The 23308-nt window shown below is 34.2% G+C and overlaps 1 protein-coding gene across 1 annotated transcript in view; it reads right to left on the bottom strand.

The window, feature by feature from the left end:
- mbf1 (multiprotein bridging factor 1) overlaps positions 1-10966 on the bottom strand; it is a 33903-nt gene extending 22937 nt beyond the window's left edge. Inside the window, exons 1-2 of the mRNA XM_035374943.2 lie at positions 10556-10966; positions 6372-6423 (exon numbers count right to left, since the gene is read on the bottom strand). Of these exons, the coding sequence (XP_035230834.1) occupies positions 6372-6423; positions 10556-10639 (136 nt within the window). The 5' untranslated portion in view covers positions 10640-10966. The remainder of the gene's footprint in view (positions 1-6371; positions 6424-10555) is intronic.
- Positions 10967-23308: the final 12342 nt, after the last annotated feature.

The following is a 23308-nucleotide window of genomic DNA, read 5'->3' as shown; positions in this document are numbered from 1 at the left end:
CGATAAAAATGGACAGTTTAAAGATAAAGAATTAATGTTAGTAGAAAATTATGTAACAACTACAGATAAAGGAGGTAACGCAGATAAATTTAATTGGGTCGTAGATACTGCAGCTACAACTCATTTCTGTAATAATAGAAATTTAATGACAAATTTCGAAGAAATAAATGATATACGTATGTCTTTAGCTGTAGGAAATTGTGAAAGTAAAGTACTAGGAAAGGGTACTGTCAAATTTGTAGTAAAAGTAGACAATCGAATAAATTGGATTGAGTTAGATAATGTGTTATATAATCCAAATCTAAGAAGAAATTTATTAGCGGGAGCAAGGTTAGAAAAGGCTGGTGCTCATCTTGTGATTTCAAAAGGGAAGATGTGGATATACTTTAATAATTGGGATAGATTATGTTACGCTAAACGATATGACGGACTTTATCACGTAAAACCAGTTAGATATGCAACAGGTAAAAGGGAAGCTGGATACGGTACAGAAATTGGAAAGTTAAATAAAATAGACGATGCAATGCTATGGCATCGGAGACTTAGCCACGTAAATTTTGATTATATTGAGAAAACTAGTAAGAATCAAAGCGTGAAAGGGTTACCAGAAATTGAAAAACCAATAGAGAGGTGTAAATCGTGTATTATTGCTAAATCTAGTAGAATAACTTTTAAATCTGTTCCGAAGAGATCGGATAAACCATTGCAGTTGGTTTATTTAGACGTTTGTGGCCCACTACCAGTTCCATCTAAGGGTGGGAGTAAATATTTTCTTGCTATTATAGATGACTATAGTGGATTAGTAACAGTGTATTGTATGAAAAATAAAAACGAATCTTCTACAACTTTAAGAATTATCATAGGCAAATGGAAAGACTGAGAAATAGAAAATTAATAAGTATACGCACTGATAATGGTGGGGAATTCTGTAATAGGCAATTCGAAGGGTACTTAGCCGAAAATGGAATTAGTGTTGAATGCACGAACGCGTACACCCCAGAAGAGAACGGTGTGTGTGAACGTTTTAACCGAACGGCATCAGACGCAGTTAAAGCTATGCTTAATGACAGTAAAATGGGAAAAGAATGGTGGGCAGAAGCTCTTGGCTGTTTCGTACATACGTGGAACAGAGTATGTCATAAAAGCAACCGAACCCCTTATGAAAAGTTCCTAAATAGAAAACCCAGTGTTGTTTATTTTAAAGTATTTGGTTGTAAAGCCTATGTTGGCGTGCCAAAACAGATTAGGAATAAATTAGAAATGAGGTGCAAAGAAGGAATCATGGTAGGATATGCGAAGGAAACTAGAGGTTATAGGATATGGCTGCCAGAAGAACGCAAATTAACAGAAACCTGTAATGTTAAGTTCGATGAAAAACTGTATGCAGCAAATGGCATCCTGGAACAGAAATCAAAACCTAAATTTAAAGGACTAGAGGAATCTGAGCTATTAGTAGAATCAGATGAAGAACAGGAAATTTCTAGTGTGTGTGTGTGTGTGTGTGTGTGATTATGGCAAAGCCTCGAGGGCTATCTGCCTAAGTGGAGGGATGCCTTCGTGGAGGACTTTCTAAGGGAAACTGGCTCGTATACACGTTACACATGGGGAAAACCACGAAAACGCCCATGCAGCCAGCCCGTTCGCGGGATTCGAACCTCGGACCGAACTACCAGTGTTCAGCGACTTTACCGCTCGGCCGCTGGTGGGCCCCAGGAAATTTCTAGAGAAGAAATAAAGTTGTCAGATGACAAATCTACTTCGAAAGAAGTATCAGACTTAAACTGGCAAAGAAAAGCAGTTAAAAGGCCAGATGGAACACGTACAGACATATATTATTATGTAGAGGGAACAGACACCCGTTTTAGATCCTATAATGATATTGAAAAGTATTGTGAGGCAAGAAATATTAAATATGAAAAAGATAAGTTCGATTTTAGTGGAAAAAACGAATACTCGGGGAAAGTTAATTTCGTGGAACAGGAGACTAGTTCTGCATCTGAAGAGGCAAATTCCGTAGAAATAGTTATCCCACAAAATTTTAAAGAAGCACGAGAATCAGTAATTGCCGAAGAATGGGATAAGGCAATGAAAGAAGAAATCGACACAATAAAGAAAAGAAAGGTTTGGGAATTAGTCGAAAAGCCAGAAAATAAAACTATAATAGGAAACAAATGGGTCTATACGCTAAAAAGAAATGAAAAGAATCAAGTGGTTAGATACAAAGCACACTTAGTAGCACAGGGATTCAGGCAGAAAAGGGGTGAAGATTTTGATGACGTTTACAGTCCTGTAGTAAATTTTTCAATCATAAGAATATTTTTCACTATACTGGTATGTTTATATGGATGGACTAATTGTCAGTTAGATGTAAAGAACGCATATTTATATGCAAACCTAAATGAGAAAATATATATGACCCAACCAGAGGGATTTATCGAAGAGAAAAATAAAGTGTGTTTATTACACAAGGCCATTTACGGTCTACATCACAGCGGCCGTGAATGGTTTTGTGAATTTTAAAGTACTTTAGAAAATCTACATTTTAAGAAAATACAATGGTGTAATTGTGTTTATAAGGGTTCAAATGTAATTATCTTGTTATATGTAGATGATATGGTGATTTTTAGTAAAGATCAATATAGTATAGATAAAGTAATTTCACAGCTGAGTAAGTTTTTTGATCTTAAAGTATTAAGCAAAACTAAAACGTTACTTGGAATTGAATTCTTAGAGAATGAAAATGGGTTTTTTATACATCAGCAAAAATATATCGAAGAAATTTTTGAAAAATTTAAACATTTCCAGATACCAATAACTTCACTTCCCATAGCTAAGGGCACTATTCTTACAAAATTAGATTGTCCATCTACAAGTGCAGAAATTACGGAAATGCATACATTACCCTTTAGAAATCTGTTAGGATGTTTAGTTTTTGTAGCTAACAGGACAAGGACTGATATTACATATGCAGTGAATATCTTATCACAATTTCAGGAGAATCCTGGAATTAGGCATTGGGAAGCATTGTTGAAATTGCTTGGCTATCTCAATAGTACTAAATTATATAAGTTAAACTTATCAAAGATTAAACATCTAAATTTACATTGTTATTCAGATGCTGATTATGCAAGTAATAGAGATGAACGCGTGTCCATGGGAGGATTTATATTATATTTAGATGAAGTACCGGTAATCTGGAAAACTGTTAAACAAAAATGTGTAAGTTTATCAACCATGGAAGCGGAGTATATCGCCTTATCTGAAGCAGCGAAGGAATTAATGTGGACGAAAAATGTCTTACAAGATGAAATTTTAAAGTTTAATTTAAGAGAGTGTAAACTATTTTGTGATAACAAGTCTGCCATTGATTTTTCTAGATCGCCAATAGAAAATCGCCGAACTAAGCACATAGACGTAAAATATCACTTTGTTAGAAGACTAGTAAATGATGGAGTATTTGACCTTGAATTTATCACCAGTAAATTAAATACTGCCGACTTATTTACAAAAGCAGTGACTGCTGTTAATTTAAGAAAGTTTTGTTTAGATGTTTTCAGTGTTTAAAGACAATAAGTATTTTTGTATAATAGAACTGAACTATGAACTTCTGTGAAAGTTTTGTTTCTGTCTTTGCATGGGAAAAAGAGGGCCGTTTGTTGGCTTTAGTTTTCCACATGCAAATTTTGATCGGAGGTCGATCGGCGGTAAGCTAACGTGGTTGCCGCTGATTGGCCGATGACGTCAAGATCGGCGGGTTGGCCGAATATAATATATATGTACGCCGGTATTGCCAAAAAGTTTTTGGTGTTCTTGTTCTCTTGTGTTATTATGAGTTAGCATAATGCTACTTTGCTTTCACTAAATGATTTTAAATGTACAGGCTAAAGTGTTAGCTCTTTTATTTTATTTACGGAATAAAGCAAGGATTTTATTTAGTTTAATCTTAGCTTTATTTTAAGGGAAGCAAAACATGCTTTGCCTTTATCACCACTGCCAACAAGTTTGGGATTTGCATGATTTTTACAGCATTTACATGAAGACCATATTTTTAAACATATTTAACTATTATTGTGGATAATTGTAAAAATTAATGGTCAGAATTAAAAAGAGAAGTATAAACAGTAATAATGTTGGAGTTATATATATTATAATCTAAAATACTAAGGTGAAAAAAGTATGAAGATTAACTTAACCACATCAATAACTAAATTAGTTCTATGTGCATTGTTTACCTTTTTTTAATGCAAACGCGTTACTGTATTCAGCCTCAGGCGATTTTCGCCTAGCAAGGGTTTCTCCCCTATATCGGGTTCAAGAGGGAAATTTTGTAAAGCGTCTTTTCACGTCATTTCCCTCTTGGCGTCAAAAAAATCCTTCCGAGGATTTGGCGATTTTTGCCGATTTAAGATGGCGGAAAAATTGCGCCAAGTGCCGGTTATCTGAGTGTTCCCATTGTATCTCTAACAGTAGAAACCTGACATGCATGTTGCTAGCAAAAAGTCTGATATACATTTATATGGTAAAAGTTTATGGGTTAGAGTAGACTGAAGGGTACCCCTTGTATTATCGCAAAGTTGTTGTTTCATTTATGGTAACCTGAGTAGTTTAATGTTCCGTAAATACAGTCAAAAGTCGTTAATCCGGACTCGTCGGGACTTCGGCGATTCCGGATTATCGATTTTTCCGGATTATAGATCATCAGTTTAAATCTCGTAAGATGGCATGCAGAAATTCTAAAATTAAAAATATGAAATCGTAATTTATGAAATAAAGAACAATTATGATCTAAAGGGTATCAAAATTTACAAAAAGAAAAAGCTTAATATTTATTTGTTTACTTTATTAAACATTTCTTTCAATGTAAGTTGCTTCGTTTCATGTGATAATACTTTCTCTTTAATTCTATGAAACAGACATGATTTCTTGTTTAGTTACAAAGTTCCGCTGTTCAAGTCCTATAATTGCTGTGTCGAGAACACCGACTAATTTGTCAATCGAAATTTTTTCGTTTTCACTAACCTCTGTCACTTTCTTCGCTATCGGAAGCGAATTATAATGACGAGGAACTTGTTTTAAATCATATCAAAGATGGAGCACATCGAGATGAAATACTAATTTGGTAAGGAATTATAAGCCAAATAAAATAAAAACATCTGCCCTGAAGATAAGGATAGTGCTGACAGATGAACTTCCAATTCATTACGTGCCCGCTGCGGCGTTCCCCCCGCCGAGCAGCGTGAAATTGATAAACAGATTTCGGATTTCAAAACATACTTTCGCTTTAGATCCTTTACGTATTAACAAATATATATCGGAACTTCTATTTGATATAATCGAAAGTTTAAGCTTACTTTTATAAAATTGCTATTACAGTCTGCAAAAAATAATAAGCCGGATCCAATTCAAAAATTAAGGAACAACGCAGTCATCAACATTAACTGAAATAGATAATTAGATAATTTTAGCTTATACGTCCATTATACATAAAACGCGCACGCGAAAACGTATTCTGCACTTGCGCACACTCATATGCGCAGTCGTAAAAGGTCTTACGCGCACGCGTAAACGCCTATGCGCATGTGTCAACGCGGCGCATGCGCAGAAAGTTTTTAGTTTTCAGGTCCGGATTATAGATCATTCCGAATTATTGGTGTCCGAATTAACGACTTTTGACTGTATAGTTTTACCAAAAGTTCGATACTCCTTTGACTTTTTAAGCGAAAATATATCAATGTGCACATGGACAAAGTCAAGAGTATGCACAATGCCAAGTTTGTGCAATTCTCTGATGTTTAAGTGAAAATATGTCAACATGTACATGAATAAAGTCAAGGGAGTGTGCAATGCCTAGTCATAGAATTGCACAAACTCAGTATCCATGTACCGCCCATTTTCGCCAAGGGATACACGTAAATATACTTTTACCAAGTTTAAATTTTCAGTAGAAGGGCACCACTCTCAACAATGAACAATGTTCATTAAGTCAATAATATGATTAAAAACAGTAAATTTTAGTTCAGTAAACTTATTAGAAGTAAGACCACCAGCATTCCAAAAGAGCACTCTAATACCAGTCAGGGGTGAACCTTGATAAAAGCTATAGAAAAAGGCAGCAAAATATGTTTGTTGCAAAAAACTGTAGAAGGCTGCACAGGGCCACAACTGTCAGTCGTCTAGCAAAAACAGGGGGTACCATAAATAGGCAGCCCCTTTAAAAAGAAACTGCCACAGTTATATTAGCATTATATTCTTATTAAATCAAGCTTTAATAAAACCTACTTCTTTTCAAACATAATTACAGGGGGAAAAAAAAAAAATCCTTCTTTTAATGATGTACTTTTAAAGCAATTTAAATAGCACAAAGTACTCACATTTTTTTGTAGTTTCAATAGCCAAACCTTGTCGCTGAGCTGCATTAATTGCCTAAATAAAAAATTTTCATTTCCTTATAAATTTCCAGAGTAATAAAATACTTCTTAATCATAAAAATTGCACTATAAATCATAAAAATGTGATAAAAGAACATGTGACAATGAAGTTTAAAAGGCTAAAGTGCAGAATCGCCCACTTATTTGATTGGTGTTTGGCACTTTTTACAAGAGTAAGAAGAATTGGATTTTTGTCAATTTTCTTTGACCTTTTAAGTGAAAATAGGTCAATGTGTACATGGATAAAGACAAAGCAGTGTGCAATGCCATTTTTGTGCAATTCTGGGATTTTTTTTAAGTGAAAATAGGTCAATGTGTACATGGATACCAAGTATGTGTAATTCTTAAAACGTTCCAAGCAGTGGGCGATTCTGCACTTTTCCCATTTAAAAAACTAGACAAATTGTATATTGCTATTAAACATCATAATTCGGTACAACTCTAATATACGCCCTAATTTCACCAAATGTGGCGATATGTGTTCTGCGCTGGTTTTTGGCGCGATTGCGTGTTCTATGGCAACCCTGTTGACGTTGAAAAATCTTTCGCTGGAGCTCGTTGGTTCGCCTCTGTGTCTGAGAAGATGGGAAGGAAAGATAAAATGGTAGTTGTTGAGTTGAAGTTCGGCAAAATGAAATATCATTGTGGCTATCCTGTTGAGGGATAGTGGGTATTTGGAAGTGTGGAAAGAGGGTCTGGGAGATTATTTTTAATGGCAGTGCATGATAGAAGTAGGGATTTGTGATTTTATTTATTTGTGAACCATAGTATAAATTTTCTGGATAGTGTGTCTGGCTGTCATGTAAATACGATAGTGATTACGTGGCGGCACGTTAAAGGCGGTATGAAATTTATATTTCTGCTATTCGAAAACGCATTAATTCATGGTAAGTGCATTTTATTTTATCCTTGTTCTTATTTTGTAGAATGTCATGTTCATTGGTTCTTTAGTATGAATTTCTGTCGTTATTGTTGTTTTTTTAAATTGTTTGAAATTTATTTTAGTTTATTTAGTTGTTTAGTGTCTAGACTGTGCAATTCGTAGATGTTTTTTAAAGTTGAAACAGAACGCTGTGTACATGCTATTATTTGAAATTTATTGTTGTTATGTTATTTTATTAAAGCGATGAGTGCGTAGATCGTAGATTCCTTCCTTGCCTAAATTGTGCAATTCGTAGAATTTTTTTTAAGTTTAAACAGGATGCTGTGTACATGGTATTCTTTGAAATTTATTGTTGTTATGTTAAGTTATTAAAGCGAGGTGTGCGTAGTTTGCAGATTCGTTCGTTGCCTACATTATGCCATTCGTAATGTTTTTTTAAGTTAAAACATGTCGCTGTGTACAGTAAGAACCCGCTTAACGCGGGGGATACGTTCCATCAAAGTAGAGCGTAATGCAAAACAGCGCTAAACGAGGCTATCTTTACATGTAAATATTGGGGTTAGGGGAAGATGGCTAGGAAATTGGTTAGGTATTTAATTTAAAAAGTATGTTTTTTAATAAAAATAAAACCAAACATTTATTTCTTAAAGCCCAAATTAATACCACATTATTATTTCTTGCAAAAATAAAAACAAAATATAAACAAAATGAATATTCTTAAAAAAAACAAATAAAATTCTAAGTTAGTCATATTTAGTTAGCCTTCCGCGTTTTCAGTGTTCTGCCTTTTTGTGACAAAAGCATCTAATGTTGTTTGCCTTTTTCTTTTGCGTTGTTCTCTTAAAAGTTCTTCATAAACGGATAGAGCATCTCTAACACCATGCCTTACTTTTGAGCTCCTGTCAAAATTCGGATCATTTTCAATGAATTGATCCATTATTTCAGTTATGGTAGACAAACTCCTTTTTACAAACGCCATCAAAAGTTCTTTTTGCTCTTCTTCTGAATCACTGCTGTCAACATTTTTGTTTTCTTCTTGTTCAGTTAATTCCTTGAGCTCATCATTAGAAAGTCTAGCCGCTGCTTCTTGAATTATTTCTTCGACATCTTCCACATTTACCCCTTCAAAATATGTCTGTACAATACCGCACCAAACAAGAAATACAAGTACACTCTTTCGGATATGTATTTGAAACCTATCGCTGCATAATATTTTGGGGAATCCCCGTATGCTGCGAGCGATTTCGTGGAATCCCCGGGTTGAAATAAAAGAGCGCTAAACCGAAACAGCGCTAAACCGAAACAGTGCTAAACGAAACAGCATTAAGCGGGGTCTTACTGTACATGGATTCTTGTCAAATATTTTTGGTCAGAAACTTTACGTTTTTGCTATCTAAATTTTTTGTTTTTGTTTCGGATTTTTAGCTAAATTGTGTGTTCAAAACGTAGTTTTTGCATGTGCGAAAACCGCGTTTTTGGAGACATTTTAGGCTAAAAGTTCAAAATGTAGACAAAAAATTTAGATAGTAATATGGCAGCGTGAAGTTTCTCGCCAAAAATATTTGGCAAGAAATTTGGCGACTTGAGGGCGCATATCAGAGTAGTTCCCATAATTCATACAAGAATCCATAAATTATCATCACAACTTCAAATATTCTACAAAAATTCATTTCTTTGAGATATTTTGATACAGTTCATCCTATATTTAAAGCAAAGTTAAAACTTTGACTAATCTTTGGAATATGGTAACAGGTAGTTTGGCGACATTTTGGTAAGGTGATAAAGGTTACTAGCTAGGACTTTAGCAGTGTACATGGATAAAGACAAGAGCGTGCGCAATGTCATTCTTGTGCAATTCTGGGATTTTTTTTAAGTGAAAATAGGTCGACGGACATGTACATGGATATCGTGTATGTGCAATTCTTAAAAACGCGGCAAGCAGTGGGCGATTCTGCACTTTCTCCCAATTTCGCACCTAATCTTTGTCATGAATAAGCACTTTTGTTCCATAAAAGTTCTAGCATAAGCGTAATTCGGCTAGCAGATAGTTGGAAAAAAATGTTGAGAAAAAAAAAAAAAAAAACGTGCTTTTACTTCGTGAAAACAAAATGGCGTCCAAAAAGAACTAGCAGGTTGCTGTAGCAGGGTTGGTCGCCAAAAAATCGCCAAGTTACCATAATCCGAAGATTAACGAAAACTTTTTTTACATTTACACTTGTTTACTTATAGCACCATTAGATAATAATAAAAAAAATAAATAAATAAATTTAATAAAATCTGAAGAATTAGTCCAAAGACATTGAATATTCGATTTTATTTTCATCAGGGTATTTTAGTACCAAATTGTAAGATACAAAATTTATTTTAATGAAATTCTGGCTAAAATAATGCTAACAGGTTTTCTACATTCTTTTTCTAATTAAAACAAAAAATGTTTAGAATAATGTTGAAATTTCCAAGCACAATTTTTAAAGAATACCAAATGCATGATCTACATCTATATATATGCTAATGAACATATAAAACATAGGTGATCAAACTTCATGCGAGTATGTTACAGCAAACAAATTTTATCAACACACTGATTCTGTTCGTTTGATTAAATTTCTTTAGATATACTGATAAAGTTCATACATTTCTACAAATGGCATTTAATAATAATGACACTTACTTCCTTAATAAATTGAATTCAATTAGAATAGATTTTCACCAAGTCCATATATTTTACAAATGGCATTTAATAATGATGACACTTATTTCCTTAATGAATACAATTAGAATAAAAGATTTTCGAAGTTTTTGTAGCTTTCATTAAAATATTTTCAAAAAAAAAAAAGGAATAAGAAAAAATTTTTGCTACGAATTTTAGTATAAACTGGAAATATTTTACGCTTTAGTACTCCAGTGATATCGTAATTAATGAACAACTCGACTTATAAATTCAAATTATTAAGTTACACATTATTAGAAAAACGGCTAATATTTAACAAATTCACTGCACTTTTGTTCTTCCCCCCCCCCTTTTTTTTTTTTTTCTTTTCATGAAATGATAATGTATTTATTGTTTCTTAACCGCACGATCGTTTAGGCCTAGACTCAGTAATTCCTAGATTCAGTACGTATTATTCAAGGGGAAAAAAAAGGGGGGAATTCTGAAATTCACATGACACTCAGTGCAGTAAAATTAACTAACAAATTTTCTACTTCCCAACAGAAAGAAACTGTTTTTAATTTTAAAACAAACCTGCTGCGATCGAAGTTGACTTGCTTTAGGTGGTTTCTTGCGCAAATATGTTACAGTGTCCCAATCACTAGAATCTTCAGACATGACTTCTATTTACAAAAATTCTCCAATTACAAATCTTCTGTTCACTGCAGAAATTTAGAAACAGGAAATATACAATATAAACACGTTTCAAGAATTCTGCGAACAACAGGCAAAATATATACAATTTACGGTTACGACTAGTATTTCATTTAGATCCATCGTTTGCAAAAGTATTAAACGAATCAATTCCAAATAATCACATCTGACAGCTCAAGCATTTTTCGAAGAAAAATTTTTATTCCTGGTGTTTTTTCTGCCTTAAGATTATTAGAACTGAGCGCTTAGAAAACCATCTGGTAATTTCATCGCACGTTCATCGAAATTCCCGAATTTTCTAGTCGGACAAGCAATGTCTACACGTCCGACATCTTTTCCATTGGTGTCCGATTCTAGGAATGGAGTTGCACCTAGGAACCTGCAAAGAATATGTAGGGAAGAATTTGATCTCCCTACAAATTCTTTGGTACCTGGGCCGAAGACCCTACCCCATGTAGAACGGTTTACAGTCTACAAGAGAAGACTAAAAAATAGATTGTAGCTGACTGAATTTACAGAGATGTAAAAATAATTAGGTAATTCAAAATATGAGGAGCAACACTGCATAAGTGAGATATAAAAACAAATAATATATAGATATATAAGTATAACAAATAGAATATAATACAATTTTACATTATATAGTTGTGGAAGACAGCCATTGGCCTATTACCACTGCTAAAAGAATACAAAGGCAGGCAAGGATATCTGCAATGTTTCAGGTGCCAGGGATTCAAACACACGCGGTTGCAATTGTAGCCCTAAGTGCGTTAAGTGAGGCAAAGAGATTAAAAGAGATTTTAAAGATTGCCATGATGGAAACAATAAAGACTATCCCCCCCCCCTGTTATACCAACTGCAGTGAATCACATACTTCCAGTTTCAGGGGTTGTGAGAAATTCCCAAAAACGAAGTCTAATCAAGCAAAATTTTCTCTAATAGAATCATTGAAAATAAGAGTTATGCTCAGACACTTTCAGCCGACATTTACTCATACGCCCTAAATGAGGCTAAGAAAGTTTTCGTCGATTTTGCTGAACTGGTCACTGTAATCAAAACTGCTGGTTAGCAGTCAAGAGAACAAAATCCCTAACAATACTAATAATGGAAAAAAAAGCACCAATTAGAGCTCCCATCAAGTTCACTGTTTGGAACGCATGTAGCATTCAAAGTAAGCTTCAGGAGCTACAAAATTTTCTCTACACTTATGAGATAGACATTGTACTTATTACAGAAACGCATGCTACACCGAGCAGTAGTATGAAAATTTCTAATTTCAGATGTTACTGATACGAATTACTAAGTCACCGTGGTGGGGAAGTTGCGATTTTCGTTAAAAATACCTTTCAATCATGTCACATAAATTAAGAAAGAGACAGCGGATATGAGATAGTTACTTAGTTTTATTCCCATCGTATGGCATTATGTACTTTTCATGTATGTATAACGCTCCAAATGAACTATTGGAAGAATCTACCCTAGCAAGGTTTCTACCCGCTGATAAGCCGGTTAGTTTAGCTGGAGACGTAAATAGTAAAAGTAATAAATGGCACTGTAGAAAAACTATAAAAACAGAAAAAAACTACTAAATTTCATAGTTAATCACCCAATGTACTTCTTCGCGCCCACTGAGTATACCTACTTGCCTAGCAACAATCCACTTGGTGACATCTTGGAAATAATTATTCCACAACTTCGATTCCTGTGTGTCTGGAAGTAATTCAGGATTTAACTTTTGCTCATGTTCCTTTGGTTGTCACACTCGGAACTACTAAAAGCAAAGACCCAGAATTTAAGAATAATACTGATTGGAGTTTTTTCAGTTCACTTTTAGCGCAGAATAATCTTGATAACAATCGCCTCAAAACTCCTAGGGACACTAAAAATGCTATTACGTACCAAATTAAAGAGGCCTACAATAAATCGACTAGCAAGATTCTTGTAGAAAAATACGCAGAACTTCTCCCACATTTTATTAGAGACGAAATAGAAGAGAGAAATAGGATACGCAAAACGTAGAATTGTATTTGGGACGCGGAACTCAACAAAACATTAAATAAGTTCAATAGACATATAAAGATATTTTACAGCATAGAAAAAATACCTGGAAAGAGAAGATTCTTAGTTTCCACGAACCGAATAGTTCCTTATGGGTTGTAGCGCGTAAACTCAAACAGAATCCCACCACTAATAGGCCCATTTATACAGAGCACAGTGTTGTTGTTACAAATAAGGACAAGGGATGCGTCTTAGCAGAGCACATGGAAAATCAATTTATTCCGAAAAATGATACTTGCGACTATTCCTTCGCAAATCGTTCTTTACATATCCGAGAAAGATAACAGAAATAATTAAACGTCTCAAAATTCGTAACTCCCCTGAGCATGATGAAATAACGAATATTGCCATTAAGCACCTTCCGATCAATATTATTTGCAAATTCACCAGAATTCTTAATGTTTGTCTAGAAAATTCCTATTTTCCCAAATGCTAGAAGCAGGCAAAGGTGACTTCAATTCTGAAGCCAGGCAAAAGTATTATGAAGCCGAATGGCTATTGTCCGATAAGACTTTTGCCCGAACTTTGCAAATCTACGAACGTGTTATACTCAATAGAATGACTCCTTACCCGGATAAATTGCGATGTGGCTAATCGCACCGACGGTGCGAATAGCTAAGACGCTATTCACACCACCTACGTTCGCGCATGCGCACAATTAGCTCATGTACCAGCGTTTTACGCAGATTTCCCTAACACAGGCGATAGCGAGAGCGAAGGTTGTTAACCCTAACTCAGCAATAGAAACGGTTGTTAATAGTTCACCAGCAGGAGAATAAATTGCAAGTAATAATTATCAGTTACAAAGACGAGGTCAATCTATATACATGAAAATGTTCAGGAAATGATTAGATAAAATAGGGATTTAATGATGGTTCTAATTGTAAGTGAGGGCGTGTAATTAGTTGAAAAATCTTTAATGTCTTGACAAAAAGGCTACAGAAATTACTTAAATTCTTTTATTTCACTGAGGAATTTTTATGCAAACTTAGACCCTTGTCTTATAGCATAGGACTGTCAGAATTTATTATTCAATGAGAAAACTTATTGAACATTACAATATCCTTAGATATTCATAACTTTTCCAGTATCCACATATATTTCAAAATAAAAGTTATTTATGAAATTAAACCTTATAAAATCTGATAAATCATTTGTGTGTGCAAAATTTTAAATCTAAATCTCTTACATTAAATTATTTCTGTCTTTTAAATTACATCCCATTATTTGTTTCACTTTAATTTAATAGTTGATTTAATCGCTTTTAACTTATTTCATGTCTCAATTTTCTACACAGAAATCCTCTGCCTAATTTTTATTATCTTTTCTCATACAATCTTCAAAGAGGACTGAATTAAAGTCTTGATTGTGCAAAACACATTTTTGAAGTAAACGTATTCTCAGAAGTACAAAAAATGTAAACAAGATTTTGTCCCCCCCCCAAAAAAATCAGTCATTTAAACTATTCCAGTCGTTCAGGAAAACCATAAACATTTTGAACATAAAAATCTGCCCTTTTTTATATATACTTTAATAAAAGGAAATGTGTTGCTTTTTTAATATATAGAACAAAAGGAACCCATTTTCCTTTCTAAACTCTTGAAAGTCGCCAACGCTTAAAAAATGATAAACTACGTCAAGGTGCCCTTGATAAATAGATAAAGATAAACCCGCCTTTTATAAAAAAAATAAAAATAAAAAAAAAAAAAAAGATTCACTACAACACTTTTAGGCAGTTCGCGTACGTAGAATCCGTTCTTTTCGATTGGGTTCAAATGACGGATCCGACAATTCAATGCGCATGCGTGGTTAATGTTCGTGCGAATAGCTCAAGCGGCTAATCGCACCACTGGTGCGACAGTTCATGTCTGAACAATTTGGGTTCAGACGTGAACTGTTAACTATTAAACAGCTGGTTAGGCTGACAGAGTTTATTGGAGATACCGTTCATAACAAGTCTTGTGTTGCCTTACTCATGCTAAACGTGGCGAAAGCTTTCGAAAGCGTCTGGCATGAGGAGCTTATCTGTAAATTGATTACTTTCAATTTCAGTAGAGAGCTCATCTTCCTAATAAGCTTATTCGTCACAGAAAGAAATTTTTTTCGTTAACTTCGGAAAAGATGTTTCAGAAAACAAAAGGATTACAGCTGGGGTCCCCTAGGGATCGATTTCGGGCCCACCTATCTATATATACTACGTTGCGAATTTTCCTAGGGTACAAATTAGTCATAATCATTTTCTTGGTTGCTACGTGGACGATACCGCGCTAGCAGTTAAATCCATGAGAGCTGAACTTGCCGTTAAAAAACTCCAAGATCTTATGCCTTAAATTGAGAACTGGTGTACCAAATGGCGCATTGCCATTAACGTCCAAAAATCGAAACTTCTTATCATTCGCCGAAAATTCGCCAGGACTCCACTAAGCGTAACTTATCATTCGCCGAAAATTCGCCAGGACTCCACTAAGCGTAACTTATCATCCGCCGAAAATTCGCCAGGACTCCACTAAGCGTAACTTTGAAATTATTCAACAGTGATATCCCCACTGCAAACAAAGCAAAGTACTTGGGTATTACTTTTAAGAGTAAACTTACCTGAATCATCCTTACATCTCAAATTTGATAACAAAGCTATAGGTATTATGATTCAGATAATTAATAGGTAAGTACTCCAGTCTAAACTTACACAAGAAGAGACATATCTACATCGCTATTATCAGGCCGATGTTTAACTACGCATCGCCTGCCTGGGCCGGCCTACACCAGGAAAGATGTGCAGAAACTGCAAGTTATGCAAATTATATAATGCAAATATGTTTTGAAAGTAAATCTAAAATTCATAATTCACAGTCTAGGTTCTAACTTTTCGCCAAATGTGAATTGCCGTTAGCAAGATAGTTTCTACTGATCCCATTGAGGAAGCACATTATTCCAAGAAGCATTGATCCAATCATCGGCGACATCCAGGGATATCCAAGGATGCTCTCCGAGCATTACCCAAATCCAGCTCCAGCATTTTTATATCTATTTCTTTTTCACTGTAAGAATCATCTAAATATCAGCGCCCTACCCAAGACTAACTGTTGGCCTAGCTCGCTTATGCTTTGAATTTGAATTGGCTTTAAGATGAGCAACTCGACAATGAAAAGAAAACCCCGAACTGCATATCAAGAAAGCGGTCAGCAAGTGGCCAAATGGATAAGACCGTTGAACAAGGGCGGATTAAGACATTCAGAGATCCTAAGCATTTAAAAAAGTTTGTTGCCCCCCGTGTGTTTATCCCAGATTTATCTTCATGTCTTCTTTCTCCCTTTTTGGTTTAGCTACACCATACTTTTCATGGTAAAACTGACTAGAAGAAATATTTTGCTGCTCCTTTTTCTAGATGATCTAAAAACGTCTTATATTACTCAATGGTTAATTCAGACCTGCCATTAAACATTGATAGTTCAAGACATGTGTTATTCTTAGTGAATGGCTTGGCTGTATAACCCTTTTTTGTGCTTTCCCTTATGTGTACGTGAAAAGCATTTTCCCCAAAAATTCCTCTATGAAAACGTCGCTTCCCTTACTTACATTAGAGAAATTTTGAGTCCAAGAAACGTGAGTAAAACTGATTTCTCCGTTTGACGGCTTTTAAGAGAATTAATTTCATGTACTGAGGAATATTTCAGTTTTGACGTTTTAAATAACTTTATTGCCTAAACTAATCGTATTCAATATTCAAACTTTGTTGGTCATAAAAATGCAAACGATCTCAAAAAACAATTTTCTGACCCCAATCAGAACGTCAGTATTAGTCATATAAACCGCTAGAGCAGACAGTTTGGCATTGATTGGACTACAGCTAAACGCGCTAGGTTTACCTACCTAAGAAGAGAAATGCCTTCGTGGAGCACCAAAGTTCTCAATGAAGTACTTCGAAGCAGGAAACTGGCTCTATTCACGTTATGAAAGGAGCACTTGCTTGTATTCAATTCATGGATGCATGAGTACAAAGTTACATATAGGAAACTACAGAAACTCTTGTCGTATTTTGGGATTTGATCCTAGCTGAAACTATGAACATTCATCCATCTTTTTTCGCTTGGTAATTGATGTGGCGAAGAACCATTTATGCTGAATTTCTATGCAAACTTTAACTGAGGAGAGCATCGTTTTCACATTAGGCGGAATAATCAAAGTTATTTGAAGAAGATTTCAGTGGCTCTAAGTTGTTGTTGTTGTGCCTTCCTCATTTCATTGAAACTTTTTAATGAAACATACAAATGTCAAATCATATTCACAATGATATAAGTAAGGAAAAATTCGTCACTGAAAGAGACATACTTTCAAATTTTATTTCTGTTTCTGCTTGGGAAGATGAAGCAGACTGTAAGCAGAGTCGTTCTGGTAAGCAGATTCGCTCTGAGCTTTCGCAATTTCTTCTAAACTACAATTTTCACAACCAGAGTCCAGATATTGTAATACTATTGCGAAATATTTTTACATAATGCATCTGAAAGTAGATAAATATAAGACAATACAGACAAAGAAAAAACGAAGACGTTTCGACACATTTTTTTAATAAATTAGAGAATGTTGGAAATGTATTAAGTATTTACAAGTAAGACTCTGATGTGAGCAAGCAATAATTTACAATATATAATAGAAAACAATACATGATTTACATTACATTTTGACATGATTAAGAAAAGCACAATTTCTTGTTCGATCAGGGATAGGGCCTTCGGCCCAGGCACCCTGGTGTTCTATCATCACTCCCACACCGGTCCGGTCCATTTTTTTATAATAGCAACATTAATTTTACTTTCAAAATTAAACTTAATAACCTAAAACTGCAATAGTGTATTACAGTAAAAGTGAAGAAACTGATAGTTTCACTCACGCTTGTCTCGGATTTGCGTAATTTGAGGTCCCACAAAATTTTCGTAAACATTATGGGGTACCCACACCAAAACGTTTAAGGATCCCTGATCTAGAGTAATGAAACAAAATTTTAGAATGTTATCGATGTTTTTAGCTAAAAGGAAAAGAAGGAAAACGGCACTGTAGAATGTTGAAATTAAAGTTTTATTTCAAGAATAAAGATAGACCTATATATCGTTTTAATATCATATAGATTTTTTAGTGTCCACTAAAGGGGAGAAGCAGTTCAACTCTGTGGAATAATGCAAACAACAGAATGCCCGTGTATGAGGCATTATACTCATCGAATGAGAATTTGTATTGCGAATATTCACAAGTTTTAGTTGCCAAGAACATTCTTTGACTGAAGTCTTTTAAAAGAAAGTGGTCATGGTTCTTGACACCGATAAAGTAATCATTTGGTAAGTTACCCAAAGTAAGGTAGTTAAAATTAATTATTAAGATTCGTCCTTCGACTTACTTATTACGATTGATTTTTAAGACATTAATTATTATTTCTTATTTTAAGAAATTTGCAGTTTATCAATTTTATCAAATTAATGAGGTTAGTTGTTTAGGGTTCGTGACCCGATTTGGGATCGCGAAAATTTTTTGGGGGTTGCAAGGTTGCTGAAAACCTGGGTCCAAACACATTATGACATACATTCCTGAGAATTTAGGATCGCATTCCTGTCCGAGTACTGGGTACGATTCTAAAAATTTGAAAAACCACTGGATTAGATTATTTGAATATGATAAAGCACACGAAAGCTATCTGTCTAAAGAAAGGGAATGCCTCCGTAGATGACTTCCTGGATAAAGCATTCATCTCGTATGTCGTTCTTATTTACAAGAAATTCCAATTTAATGTACTAAAAAATTTTATCAAATTAATTAGGTTAATTGAATATGGCAAAGCACACGAAGGTTACTTGCCTTAAAGAAGGATGCATTCGTGGTGGACTTTCTAAAGGAGCTGGCTTGTATTCATGTTATTACATGGCGAAAACCATCCACACAGGCAGCTCGTTAACCTAATTTTGAAGCTATGAATTACCAATATTACAGTCTTTAAAGGCTCGGTTGCTATGAAATTAATAAATAATTATCTTAAACAGGTTATTTCAAGGGAGAATTCGTACTACTACTTCTTCAATACAAACAATCAAAGCTAGTATTCTTCAAGAACAAATCTTAAATCCGACATTGTTGAATTTCAACATGATTCATGTTTCTGTGGGTTTAAGAATAACTGGCAGTAAGCATGTAATCAAAGGAACTGGACAGATGGTTGAAAAATGTGATTCGTCAGCTTCACATGCAATTTATAGATAAGGAGAGGTCTTCTATTTCAGTTTTAGCACTAAGCATTTAGAAACAGTTACCAATCCTTCTCAGATCTATGCTTCGACGAGGGATAGCTTTTCTCGGGGCAGAGGCTTAAATAGGGTTTTCAGAACCCAGGGATGAGTGAGGGATCAAATATCAGGGATATCAAAGTCAATGTAGATAAGACTCATCCTTTTTTACCAAGAACAACAAATTCAATAAAAACATGCAACTTTACGGAGAAGATATCTCATGGGTGAAGCAACTCCTTTATCTTGGGGTGATCCTTAGTAAATCTCTCTCATAGTACCCACACATAACATCTATCTTTAATAAGTTTCGAGTTAGTAAAGCTACACTTCATCCCTTAATTTCTCGAAACAGTGTACTTTCAATAGATAACAAGTTGCTTATTTATAAAACTGCGTCCTCTACTATGTTATGCCTACCCGGTTTGGGCATAGCCATACAAATCATATAGGAAAAAGTGACAGCAGGCACAAAATTGTGTCCTAAAATAGATCACCAACTCGCCCTGGTACGTTCGAAATCAAAAACTTCATGATGAATTAGGCATTGAAAAACTAAAATATTTTTATTGCCGGCTTGCCCCGAATTTTTATGCTAACCTCGCAAGTATCAACAACCCTGTATAAGGGTCTACGATTATGATGTAAATTACCCAAATAATTGTAAATGGCCTATGGCCATACTTAGTACTCATATTGTTTAATTTGACTTACTTTACCTGTACTGTACTTTATGACTTATGCTATGATTTGAGTGCACTAGTTGACTCACACTATCTGTATTGTATGTATGTATTATATGTATCTCTAGACTCAGGTTAAAGCCAGCTCTTTTCCCCTTTCTCAGCTCTCCCAGATGCCATTTTCAGGTCTTTATTGGAATTCGGCGCACACTTTATTTCTGCTAGAATATCTTATTATCCCACTAATATAATCATAATTTATTAAAAAAATTATTATATCATATGTTAGTTACTCATGACAGCATTCGAAACAACCTATATGTTCGACAACGGGTAGGCTCCTTGACCCAGGCACCCTGGTGTTACACCGCTTCTAAGTGCGACCGCATAAGTGAGGACTTCGCGGCCCCTCCTGTTTGCTAAAATTAGGAATAGCAGATTGGTCGTTATTGGATGCTGCGCCAGGGGACAGATTCTCCCTCTTAGCTACACCATTGCTCGGAGGGGGGAGAGAAGAAAGTACATTCAAATAAGCAATCATTTTAATTCCCCCCGACCGATTGCCAATCGAAACGAAAACACCAACCATATTCTTAGGCTAACGGGGGTCTGTATCATCGAAAATTTTAATGACTGAATGATTATGGTAAAGCTCGTGAGGAAAAGAGGGATGTACTCCTGTCAGCTCTTAAAAAGGAGTTTAACAAATATTATATCAAAATATTTGTTAATATTCTAAGAGGAAACAGCTCATATTTACGCTACAAATGGGAGAAAAACACATGAACGGCAGCTAACTTATTCAGCTGTCGGAAACCGAACGACATATGATCCATGAGTGTTTCACGGCTCTGCCAGTGATGAGCTATAACACCTAGAATACTATAAGAACGGGAAAAAAAATCGCAAATTAAAAGCACAAGAAAGAGAATGGTAAAAGATAAAAAAGTTTGTATCCTTAGAAAAACGATCATATACTATTTTTCTGAATCAAATTGGAGAATTTGGTTAATTTGCCGCCAAACGGGATAGTGACTCTAACTACCGTAAGGAAGGAATCCCGTAGAAGCTCATATTTACGCTACAAATGGGGAGAAAAACACATGAATGGTAGCTAACTTATTCAGCTGTCGGAAACCGAACGACAGATGAACCATGGCATACAAGGCATGGATATTTTAAATGTATAATGTTTTTGCGTCATGGGAGCACTCTAAACATATGGCGAGTAGAAAGTCTTCTTGTGTGGTTTAGTGGTAGGGGAAGAAGGGTCGGAGACCCCGAAACCAACCCCTCCGGGTGTGCTCTGCCTTAAAATCAGGTGGAATTGGCAAAATTGCATTATCACCTATATGGTCTCAAGGCTCTTGCCAACCACATGGGCAACCTTGTACTCCTCGATATGATAAATTTTGCGGGATTGCTCTGATGAGGCCAGACAAGCGAGATAAGTCAACAACATAACAATAGGGTTGATTTTATAACACATGAAATGAATAAAAGCTCACTGCTTATTATTCATGAAATAGTTTAGAATTTCAATGCAAAATTTTTTATTTCCTCTTACCAAAAGTATTGTTGCAAGGAATATGGTAACTATATGAAAGAAATACATACATTTTTCTTGCGAGTGTCGGAAAATTTTATCAAAATATTTGTTAATATAACTTGTCCACTCAAATTGAACACTGGCATACTATATCACAAAAGGAATTATCCAAAGTTTTCAAAGGCAAGGGTAAGCAGCTATATTCAGAGCCTGGCATGATATTGCATATCATCATTTCTGCCATAAATTACATGCAGAAACATAAGTGCAGAATTAATCTACAAAGAAGAATAATTAATCCACTCTTATAAATACAGTTTTAAAAGAAGAGAAAAATAAGTATATTTATTGCGCATTAAAAATTAAAATTTTATACATAACTCAATCTCTTAACATTTTCATTTCAAAAGATTCATGTTAAGCTGCAGAAATCTGAAAAAAGTCAATTCAGTATTGATATCAATCAAAAAGTTTTAAGGCATTTCAAGAGGAAATCTGGAGTGAACATTCTTTTTTGGAAGACCAATCCTATGAGTTTATTATTGTTTGTTGTTCCTTCATCTCATTATACTTCTCCCTCCCTGTAATTAAACGGTTAACTGAACAATTACTAAAAATAGAGAATGTCACCTAACTTAAAAACTACTCCCTAATTTCATACTTCTGTCTATAGCCACATACAATCATTTTAAATTTCTAACACATGTATGATATTTTGAAAGTAACTCATAATTTCCGTAATTAATGCATGCATATAAATCACTGCCTTTCATGTTCAAAATCTAACTGCAGAATGAAGATTGCAGGTGGCCCACTTTATCCAAAGAAATAGCATATTTTCATCCTCTGCTACATTAGGATCTTTAATAAAGCAGTGAGATAACATGTAAAGAAACATTTCACAATTTAAATATAAGATTTGAATAAAAGACTTATCAAGTACATGGCATAACGTTTATTATAACTTTTGGTAAAGACAGAGTATTTTATGAAAGAATATTTACAATATCTCATTACTAAACCTTACCAAACAGATGAAATGATTACATTATTCATCAAAGTCCTTTGAGCTTTGCTGTTAGCACTAAATTAAAAATTCTGCAAATTAGTAGTTTTCAATTTTTGACTTCTAACATAAGCTGTCACTTATAAGACAAATATTGCATCATGATGTACTATACACCTCAGAGCTTAAATTCCAGTACTTCTCAGTTTTGGGGACAAATCATAATTCTAGCTGGAGCCCTATATAAGAAGGCTCCGACGTTTCTTGCATGTAACTGAACAACAATTTCAGTAGAAATTTGATTCTGAAAATTTTATTTTTTGAAATAAAATTGTATTACAGATAGCTTATTAAATTTTAATTAACTCTTTACATTTTATTTAATTAAATAATAATTGACATATATTAATTATTTATATTAAACAATAATTAATTTGGTAATAATTAACTATTTAATTTTTAAAAATTAATAATGATTTTAATAGTCATTTTATTTATTTAGTTACTTATATTTCTCTTTGCTGACGGTCTTCCATAGGGCTTCAGCACTTCTAATTTTAGAAATTAAGCCCTGACACATCTTCATACAGAAGAATGGTACTGCAAATGTTTCTATCTGAAAACATGATTCTTTCTTACATGTTGTAGAATTATAGTGAAACTGCAGTATTATTTAAATTAACGTTATTTTCCATTAATGACATTACAACAAAGAATTAATTTACTCTTTTTTTAGGTTTCGCTTATTTTACTGCTACAATTTACATATCAGGCTTGCTTGTGTTTTTTAAATTATTGCTATTGTTTTCCTTTTATTATTTCTATGAATCATAATTTAAATATTGCTTTTCTTTGTCTGACTATAAGTCATAATAAACCTGAAATGATTGAAACCAAGTGGCTTTCATAACTCATTTATTGCATATAAATGATCAACCTGATTTCAAATAAAATTACAAAAAATGTTTTTAGATTAGTGGTTTTCAATCTATTTTGCTATATTTTGTCTTCTGATTATTTATTTTAAAACCATTTTGCCATAAGATTTTTATTCAAATGATGTATTCAAAA

The sequence above is a fragment of the Stegodyphus dumicola genome, chromosome 10, assembly GCF_044657685.1.
Source record: "Stegodyphus dumicola isolate Sdum_Otavi_A_Nest chromosome 10, ASM4465768v1".
Taxonomy (NCBI): domain Eukaryota; kingdom Metazoa; phylum Arthropoda; class Arachnida; order Araneae; family Eresidae; genus Stegodyphus; species Stegodyphus dumicola.
This window is presented reverse-complemented; position numbering and strand designations above follow the sequence as displayed.